We start from the raw sequence: 10798 nt of genomic DNA, 5'->3' as shown, positions 1-10798 counted from the left end.
GACAACTCTGAACAGTAAAATAGACTGTGTCTGTGATACAGTAGCCAAAGTCAACATCTATCTTCAGGAGTTCTGGAAACTGGGGTGATGCAAAACTGTTTTTCATGTATGTAATTGGCTTAGAATAACATGTAAACATAATCTTAAATTACTCTAGATGGGATACAGCTCTGAGCATTGTTTGATATATTGTTACATTGTCTCTTAAGGTCAGATTAATAATATTTTACCTTTTATTTCTTACGGTTTGCACATTGTGCAGCATACTACATGGAAGAACCAATCAGTAATTGTTTTACCAAAGATGATTTATTTTCATGATGTGAACTCCTTCAATGAAAATTTCTTTGGGTGTATGCCTTATCATGAATTTTGGAAATTGTTGCATTGTGAACACATTTTCATCTCCGCAAGACATGGATATAATTAGTGAGTGTGTGTTTCTCTTGTAAATGCTTGTCCTTGGCAAATAAGAAAATTCTTGATGTTTTTAAGAAGTGCTGTAATATCTTTATGGTATTGTAAGAGGAATGGTTTGTTTTGAGTAATCATTGTTATTTTTTCCACAGCAACTGTGATACTGTATTACAGCACAAACTAAGCCTCTGGGGTTTCCTTGGGGATGGCTGATGTTCCTGCTCAATACAACATGTTCTTTTTCTGTTCAGACGATTGTCTTTGGACTTTCATCATAACTGTTTACTTACAGTTATATTTGGCCGACCTGCACTGGCAGTGTTTACAAACTGCACAGTTGGCTCAATAAATGAATTGTTCGTGATTAAATTAAAGATTTATTGTTACTGTGGTCCAACAACTTACCGCAACAGTACAGCGCCTTACTGCCACACTGGAGGTGGTGTTATTTGTAATAGCATATTCTTACCAATTACTTTACAATAATGAATTTAGTTAAAAACATATTTATTATTAATGATATACGTTTCGATTATTGTTAAGTTTTCATGGAAGGAAACTCGCTTCTTGCTACACACATTAGTTTATATGAATCTCACATTGTCGCTACTGTTGTGATTTTGGTAGACTAGCGTTGTTTTTACTTCAGAGGTGTGTATTGTACTGCTAGTCTCGTCTTATCCTGTCTATCCAGTGTTGGTGGTTGAACTGCCTGGCGCGGTCCACTGGGGTTTTCCCCTTGTGATTCCTGGCCCCGCTGTCAGCCCCTGCATCGAGTAGTGCAATCGCCTCCTCTGTGCGGCCATGCTCTGCCGCGAAGTGCAGCGGCGTGTCCCCGTCCACATTCCTGGCATTGGGGTCTGCAGAGGCCTCCTCCAGCAGCCGCACCACGGCCGGCCGGCCGCCCCATGCAGCCCAGTGCAGCGGCGTGTTCTGGACCCAGTTCCCGGCATCCACCTCCGCGCCAGCCCCCACCAGACAACTCGCCGCTTCCACGTGACCCTGCCAGGCTGCCCAGTGCAGCGCAGTATTCTTGTTCCCATCCGTCGCACCCACATCAGCCCCAGCTGCCAGCAGCATCTGCAGCTCTTGCACTGCCCCATCGCTAGCTGCCTTCATCAGCCTCCTTCCTTTCTCCGCTGCCGAGAGGGTCCTACACAAAACACAGAAATTCTCGTACTTTTGTTCAAACACACACTTCTGATGAAGAAACGTATCAGAGTGGTACAACTGTAACCAATTCTATAACTCATCTCTCTGACAACTGATAAATCTCCCTTCTGTGATACAGAACACTGAGAAAGTTGCTTTATATTAACGTACAGATGCACAGTTACGTCATCCTCTCAAATTCTTCATGCACTCTCCACAAAAAATTCCTACACTCCAACACTCAAGATACAAAGTTATCACATTTTGTCACTTTAATTCGTGATCGTTAGTTTTTTGACCTTAGAATACAGTCGTTATAGAAGTTGTTGCCTTCCACTTCGTTCAGCCATTACTACGTCTCTGTGTGCAGCAGTCCTCTCTGACACTTGCAAATGTGACAAATAATGCTAATGACGTCTCGTGCTATTTAAAGAGAAGTTTCTGTTATTACAGGAACAAAAGTAAACCCAATTATCAACAAGTTTCTTGACACAAACACGTCAAACAGAGAAAGCTACTGTTAACCAGGAAACCATTTAGTAGTTACGTTTCGGATACAGCAATAATACCAAACTGGACTCTTCTACCACTACACACAATCACACTCATTGACAGATGCACATACACACAGGAACTAACAGAAACAAACAAACAAACAAACACACACACACACACACACACACACACACAGAAACATACACATAGAGAGAGAAAGAGAGAGAGAGACAAAGAGAGAGAGAGAGAGAAACTTTCGTCTTATATTCCTCTGGCTGTGATGTGCCTTAAGGCGACAGCGAGATCATGAGAGTAAATTAAAGTTTAATGAACTTGTCTCGATATGACAACCGTTGGAAAGTAAGTCTTGTTTCCTGGAAAGTGCTGAAGTATGTAATTTACATGCGACAATCTCGCTAGGACGGGTCTAAACGAAAATACCTAAATGCTGATACAACACACTGTGCGGCATGTGCTCAGGGGAAGAATTTAGTAACATTTTTTGAAACTAAAGTCAATTAAGAAGTAATTATTTCCATTATTCTGGTAAATGACGTATTAAAATAATGAATCCAATATCCGCTGATCGATAAAATACATAATTCCTCTTTCTAGAAATATTTTGGGCAGACAGATTTGCAAATGTTGCTGATTCTATTGAAAATCATACAGTTGACATACTCAAAACTCATTTTATAGTTCTGATAACTGCATCAGATAATAATGGATGTTTTCTATATAGAGAGAAACAGACGTGAATCCTGAATGACTGTACAGGAACGAACAGCTCTGAAGCCCTTTTGACTCCCACAGTGCTTAACTTGGTGTGGTCCTGGTGAAGGCAGTGTATTTATGTTTGCCTCGCACACATGTTTAAGTGTGTGTGTGTGTTTTGTGTGTGTTTGTTTTGTGTGTGTGTGTGTGTGTGTGTGTGTGTGTGTGTGTGTGTGTATGTGTGTGTGTAGTCTGGTGAAGGTGTACCCACGGTGTGACACAATGTTTGAAGTGGTGCTACTTTGTTTTTAAATGCATAGGTCACTGACGGACGTCAAAGTCACATCTCCAGATTCAAAAAACTCTTACAGATGAGAGCCAGACTCTGAGCTGTTTGGGCAATTTAATACGGAGCTGTGGAAGCTGCTTCACAAACAGGCGTTAATCTATCATTACTGGTACTTTAATGGTAATCATTTATAACCTGACCAGAATCAGTGACGATTTAAGACACTTAATCTACTACGGTTTCTCATTACTACTGAATATTTTATGGAACCCCCACTTTAATTACACCTCGTTGCCTCATGAGTACACCCAGTGCATGATCCCCTCTCCTCCAATCCAACAGATTTTCTGGGTGGACAAGATGCTGCAATTCTATATTCTGTTAGATCAGTCGTATGTGGGCCTCTGTACCACAAAGTGTTTCGCTGTTAAAAAATGATCCGCTACTCTGTACTCTAAATCTGTTGCTGAAGCAGCCACACACAACTTCTACAGAGCGATGAGTCTTTGCCCTTCATATGTGTGGTTATTGGGGCTGGTAGTGGTACCACCCAGCATGGGCGTGCCTCAGCTATGAACCGATGATAGCCACCTATACTCGAGTGATCTCTGATGGGGTGTGGTGTAGCAGGCAATTTGTTGAGTGGTGTTTCTAGCACTGATGTACAATGGATATGGTGGAAACCTGCCAACCATGCCCAAAATTGCATGCATGAAAATGAAAACTACACGTCATAAGCTTTCCTAGCATTTTCTCTCACATTTTTGACAAATATTACATACATATAAACTTTGTTAGTAATAATGAGTCACTCCCAATTCTTTCAGTATTTAGCAGCGGTCCTTCCACTGCCCAAAAAATTTCCTAACAGAACACAGCCAGTGGTGTGTCACTTTCTATGTAATGACAGCATCTTCAAGACTGCCTTTAGTGTCACAATGCTACAGTACATGCAGATGTAGGATCTCAAACCATGGGACTGACTGTGCTCCCATAAATTAAAAGTTTGCTCTCTGCATATGGATTACTGTACGTAGAATACTAACAGGAAATGGGGTAACTTATGATCCACTCTGAAATGTATGAATGACTTTATAAAAAATTTGTTATACTTAACGGACTTTTAGCTGAATGATTCTCAAAACAGTGTTTTTCATGTATAATTTTGGCACACAATTTTTCCTCTCTAGTGATGAAAAATAATGTTTCGCCTCATGAAAGTAGCAGGAACACAAACCGATTATAAAAATATAATTCAGTTATAGTAAGCAGTTTTGAGAGGCACCCGGCTGGGGCGGCCGAGCGGTTCTAGGCGCTACAGTCTGGAACCGCGCGACCGCTACTGTCGCAGGTTCGAATCCTGCCACGGGCATGGATATGTGTGATGTCCTTAGGGTAGATTGGTTTAAGTAGTTCTAAGTTATAGGGGACTGATGACCTTAGAAGTTAAGTCCCATAGTGCTCCAAGCCACTTGAACCATTTGAGAGACAGTATGTGCCATAAGCAATAATTGAAGTGAAATTAATCTAATGCACTAAGAAAGAAGAAGCCAATCACACTGAAAACAATGAACATGCACTGAAGTGAAATGATATCCTGGAAAACCACTCAGAAAAGTTGAACTTGCAAAGTAATGTAATGAACATTAGTGACAGTTTAAATTTTGTTTCACATCACGACCGCAAGTTAGATTTCCTGCTTAGCATGAACAGACACTTTAACAGATTTTTTAATCTTTCACTTTGAGAGACAGTTAATAGGATTTCTTTTCTTTAAAACAGTGATTTAGTGCATTAGTGATCAGTATATTTCGGTTTAGGAATGCACTTGAATTCCATGTGTTTGTAAGTTGCTCTGTTAGTGAACATGTTTTTTCCACCATGCAGCTCCATTCATCGTTTGTCTACTATTCAGTATTGCAGGCAAAGTAAACTTGGAGGGATAGGAAACTGTATAATTTATCTGTGATGGGAACATTATCACAAATTACCTCCTACCTGCTGGCTCTGAGTTTTGTGGTCAGCAAGGGATTATGTAGATTATTCCCTGAAAAAAAACTTTGTCCAACTAATACTCAGAAACAGAATCTAGCTTGTGATTTATTAGATCTACATTGATCGAAGTGTATCTGCTAGATGCTTCATATGGAATGAGAATGCATTTGGACATAGCAATAATTTCTTGTCTTTCGTGACATTCAGTTCCATGGCTTGAGATCCAACATTTGCATGTCCTGTAGCATTGTGACACTAAAGATGGTCTTGAAGGTGCTGTCATTACACATGAAGGAATACACCACTGCCTTTGTTCTGTTTGGAAATGTTGTGGACAGTAGAAATACTACTGCTAAATACTTTTACCAATGGTATAAGTCTTCATGAAAGTTACCACTTGTATCTTATAAGTAATTTTTGTGTCACAGGCGTCTACCCTTTCAAGCACTGACATACGGTTATGTTCCTAACTAACTCAAAGCGTATTGTAAATTGTGGGAAAATACATAAGATCTGGAAGCATCCTCTCGTCTGTTACATTTATGGAGATGATATTTAGGCTAGTTTTATGAGCTGGAACTGTTTCGTAGTCAATTACTGGTCTTGCTGTTCAAACGTGTGCAGTTTTCTGCAAATTTTAGTTCCTGTTGAACTGCAAACTGATTTATGAGCATTTTCCTTACATATCTTCTTCATCTTGGAAACCTGAAGTCCTTGTCATATTACGAGATGTGATTTAAAATCAGTAGCATGTGATGTCGCTGGCAGCAGACATCCCATACTAATCTGGGTATAGTGGTGTCATAAGATGCTGACTAACGATGACTGTGGATGCCTCGTTAATTATAACACTGTATATCATGTTACTCACTCATCTGTTAAATCGCATTTTGCTCACAGTCATATTAAAAATTGTTTTTCACTCAGTCATATGCATTGTCAAACTCAACTATCATTTTCGCTGGATGTGATTTACAAGCTGAGGTCTGATATAAAATATACATGTACATTCTGGCAATAGGTCTGACATGTTCCTAGCTATAGTACTACGAAAACTGCATTGAGCTCGATTCTTTATGAGAAGCAGTTTTAGTTGGTTGGTTGGTGTGAGGAGTAAAGGGGTCAAACTACGCTGTCATCTGTCCCTTTCCCAACATTCAAACAGCTCTCGGGTTAAAAACATTACCAAAACGATTTCGGGAAAGTAAAAGGAGAAAGACTGACTCGAAACTACACTGAAGAAGAAAACAAAAAAAGGCTAACAAAAAGGGGAAAACGTAAACTAAAAGAAAAAACAGTGGATGGTATCAGAATAACATAGCAGATGGCCAGGACTGGGTGATCACGACAGAAATAAAGGATGAGCGAGCCACTCTGCAACACACTAAAACCTCCAGCCTTAAAGACGAGGCCAGACGAACTTGGACAGGGAAAATACGAACACCAAGGCTAAAAAACAGCAAAGAAAGAGTGAGGAAGAGTTAAAATAAAGGTAGATTGTGTGATAAAAATTCCCCTCACAAATAAAACGTAAAACGATGTCAACCGTTATGACATTGACTCCCAACACCGTTAACAGTGTGATGGGAAGGTTAAAAGTCCACTGCAGGGCAATTAAACTAGGGCAGTCCAGTGAAATGAGGACGACAGTCAAGTGGGACCTACAGCAACACTGAGGTACGTCCTAGCGACGGAGGAGGTGTCTATGAGTCAGCCAGGTGCGGCCGATGTGGGGTTAGCAAAGGACAACAGACGCCCTGCGAGTGGCTTGCATGGATGATTATCACAGATTCGTATTCTCCTTGACAACACATAGTTTAGTTGGTGTACTGACCATGTGTCATTCAGCATCCCAGATCCTGAAAACTTAACAGCATAAGACCAACTGGAAATCAGTCTCCAGTGGGAAGATCTCCAGAGTTGGTTTACTGGTAGCATGTTTGGTCAACCTGACAGCAAGTTCACTGCCCAGGATCCCAGCATGTCCTGGGGTCCTAATGTAGGTCACTGAATGTGGATAGTTAACAGCTGGATAGTTAACAGCAAAGGGTGGTGAGGGAAGGAATGGATATGCTGAAGAGTGCAAGAGATAGCTACCAACTGTGCAGTGAAAACACTGAAGCAGTCCAGCTAGGAGCTCTGTTCAGCATGTCCAACGTGAGCATAAGCGAAGCCAACAAGAGCCATTGAGCCATCTGTGTAGACTGTTTCTGAGTCCTGGAACTCACCAAGAATAGAGAAAAACTGTCATGGAGGCCACAGGTGGAACTGAGCCTTTTGGGCTTTGCGATAGGTCCAGACGAACCAGTGGCTGTGGTATGGACCACGAAGTGAACACATAGAAAAGTGATAGAAGGAAAGTGTCAAGATCACTAAGAAGCAAACACAAACTGCAATTGGCATCCCCAATCTGCGCTGCTGTTGTCAGGGATGGGTAGCCATATTACGGAAAGGAGATCATAATTTGAATGGTAAGGCGAATAATGAATATGGGCAGTATAGTTCGCAAGCAACTGCTGTCACCTAATTCGCAATGGAGGAACACCAGCCTTTATTAGGACGCTGGTTTAGGAAGCTCCTGTCGCACAGTGGTGTATAGAGTCCAGCAGTTGGAATGCTGAGGGCAAAGCAGAACCACACACCAGGCATCCATAGGAAAGAAGGGACTGCAAAGTGCTTTGCACAGCTGCAGCAGTGTAGGGCGATCAGCACCCAATTCGTTGTGGTGTAGGCATTGAATAACATTAACATGCTGCCAGCACATTTTCTTAAGCTGACGAAGATGGGGAAGCCAAGTTAAAAAAGTATCAAAGACCAGTCCCAAAAAGCAGAACATCTCCACTACATTAAGTAGTTGGTCATCAAGGTAAAGTTCCAGATGGAGATGGCAGTACAACAAAAACAGAAGGGTATGACACAAGTGTTGGCAGCTGAAAACTGAAACCTGTGAGTGAGGACCCACTGCTGCACCTTTTGTATGACTTCCAGCAGTCTACGTTCAGCCACCAACAGAAGAGGAGCAAAGGGAAATACAAAAATCATCAGCATATAGGTGGGGAGATATTGAGGACCATTAACGATGATTAAAAAGATTGGAACGCTCAGGACAGAGCCATTTGGGACCCCATTCTCTTGGATGTGAGGCGAACAGTGTGAGGCACCAGCTCGAGCTCTGAAATGGGTAGCGACAAAAAGTTCCGTATAAAAATCGGGAGCGGGCCCCAGAGACACCACTCATGCAGAGTAGAGAGGATGTGGTGTCGCCAAGTGATATTGTAGGCTTTCGTCAGACCAAAAAAGGCGGAAATCAGGTGCTGACGCCAGGAGAAGGCCAATCAGATGGCAGTCTCTGGGTAGAGTAAGTTGTCAGTGGTGGAGCGAACTCGCCAAAAACCGCCCTGGGAGGGAGCCAGAAGACGCTGACACTTGAGGAGCCAACACAACGGCCAGCTCACCATACATTCAAGCAGCTTGCACAGAGCGTTGGTGAGGCTGATAGGACGATAACAGCCCAAATCTAGCAGGTTCTTACCAGGCTTTAGCACTGGGATGATCATACTTAACTGGCACTGCGATGGGGAGTCGCCATCGCTCAAGATTCAGTTGATGATGGCAAGGAAGTGGCGCTGATAATCCACTCACAGACATTTAAGCTTTTGGGAATGGATGTAGTCTGCCCCAGGGGTTGAGTCAGGAGAATCGGCAAGGGCCCTGAGCAATTCCCACTCACTGAAGGGAGCACTATATGTCTCGGATTGGTGTGGAGCGAGAGATAGGAATTGTCGTTTCACCACGATTTAATTGTCAGATGCAGAGGTGCGAAGATAATGATCCACAAGACATTCTGCGATTACATGTGGATCGGCATATACAGCTCCATCTGTCGAAATTCTATGTATACCTGAAGGAGTCTCATATCCGTAAAGGCATCTGAGCTTGGTCCAGACCTGGGAAGGAGAGGTTTTTGTGCGAGTGGTGGAGATGTATCGTTCCCAATAGTCCCATCATTCAATGAGCTGACAGACCTGGACACAATGCATTTTGAGGGCAATGAGGTGCTCTAGAAATCAATGGCGCTTATGATGTTGAAGGGCCCACCTACAGTCTCTAATGGCCACAGCGATTTTGAGTGACCACCAAGGGACTGACTACCACTGGAACAGCCTGAGGAACAAGGGATTCAAGATTCAGCTTGGGCAACAATGGTAGTAATGGTGGTCCCATGCAAAGGAGATTCAACAGTTGTAGTGCCCTTGAAAGCATCTCATTCAGCCTTGGTAAGAGCCCATATGGGCAAGTGTCCAGGCGATGCTGGAGTAGGGACAGAAAGAGTGGAAAGTGGTCACTACCACACAAGTTGCCATGAGATCTCCAGTGGATATAAAGGAGCAGACCAGAACAGCAAACCAAGGGATCAATGGCTCAGTATGTGTCAGATGCCACACTAAAGTGAATGGGGGCACCTGTAATGAGGAGGCAAAAGCCGAGGTGAGTTAGTAGATCCTCGACAGTCTTACCACACCAGAAATCTTCGTTCCACCCCAAACAAGGTTGTTGTTGTTGTGGTCTTCAGTCCTGAGACTGGTTTGATGCAGTTCTCCATGCTACTCTATCCTGTGCAAGCTTCTTCATCTCCCAGTACCTACTGCAAGCTACATCCTTCTGAATCTGCTTAGTGTATTCATCTCGTGGTCTCCCTCTACGATTTTTACCCTCCACGCTGCCGTCCAATGCTAAATTTGTGATCCCTTGATGCCTCAAAACATGTCCTACCAACCGATCCCTTCTTCTAGTCAAGTTGTGCCACAAACTTCTCTTCTCCCCAATCCTATTCAATACCTCCTCATTAGTTATGTGATCTACCCACCTTCTCTTCAGCATTCTTCTGTAGCACCACATTTCGAAAGCTTCTATTCTCTTCTTGTCCAAACTAGTTATCGTCCATGTTTCACTTCCATACATGGCTACACTCCATACAAATACTTTCAGAAACGACTTCCTGACACTTATATCAATTCTCGATGTTAACAAATTTCTCTTCTTCAGAAACGATTTCCTTGCCATTGCCAGTCTACATTTTATATCCTCTCTACTTCGACCATCACCAGTTATTTTACTCCCTAAATAGCAAAACTCCTTTACTACTTTATGTGTCATTTCCTAATCTAATTCCCTCAGCCTCACCCGATTTAATTTGACTACTTTCCATTATCTTCGTTTTGCTTTTGTTGATGTTCATCTTATATCCTGCTTTCAAGACACTGTCCATTCCGTTCAACTGCATTTCCAAGTCCTTTGCTGTAACTGACAGAATTATAATGTCATCGGCGAACCTCAAAGTTGTTACTTCTTCTCCATGAATTTTAATACCTACTCCGAATTTTTCTTTTGTTTCCTTTACTGCTTGCTCAATATACAGATTGAATAACATCGGGGAGAGGCTACAACCCTGTCTCACTCCTTTCCCAACCACTACTTCCCTTTCATGCCCCTCGTCTCTTATAACTGCCATCTGGTTTCTGTATTGCCTCACGTGTTCCAGTATTTCTACGGAATCCAAACTGATCTTCCCCGAGGTCGGCTTCTACTAGTTTTTCCATTCGTCTGTAAAGAATTCGCGTTAGTATTTTGCAGCTGTGACTTATTAAACTGACAGTTCGGTAATTTTCACGTCTGTCAACACCTGCTTTCTTTGGGATTGGAATTATTATATTCTTCTTGAAGTCTGATGGTATT

At 42.4% G+C, this 10798-nt stretch overlaps 1 protein-coding gene across 2 annotated transcripts in view; it reads right to left on the bottom strand.

Moving 5' to 3' along the window:
• Positions 1-778: 778 nt before the first annotated feature.
• The window catches only part of LOC124554124 (ankyrin-3-like), a 51706-nt gene continuing 41686 nt past the window's right edge, over positions 779-10798 (bottom strand). For both annotated transcript variants that reach the window (XM_047128186.1, XM_047128187.1), the window contains one exon: positions 779-1570. In XM_047128186.1, the coding sequence (XP_046984142.1) occupies positions 1084-1570 (487 nt within the window). In that variant the 3' untranslated portion in view covers positions 779-1083. The remainder of the gene's footprint in view (positions 1571-10798) is intronic.

This window comes from Schistocerca americana, chromosome 11 (genome assembly GCF_021461395.2).
Source record: "Schistocerca americana isolate TAMUIC-IGC-003095 chromosome 11, iqSchAmer2.1, whole genome shotgun sequence".
Classification (NCBI taxonomy): domain Eukaryota; kingdom Metazoa; phylum Arthropoda; class Insecta; order Orthoptera; family Acrididae; genus Schistocerca; species Schistocerca americana.
Note: the sequence above shows the minus strand (reverse complement) of the source record. Positions and strands in the feature narration are given on the sequence as shown.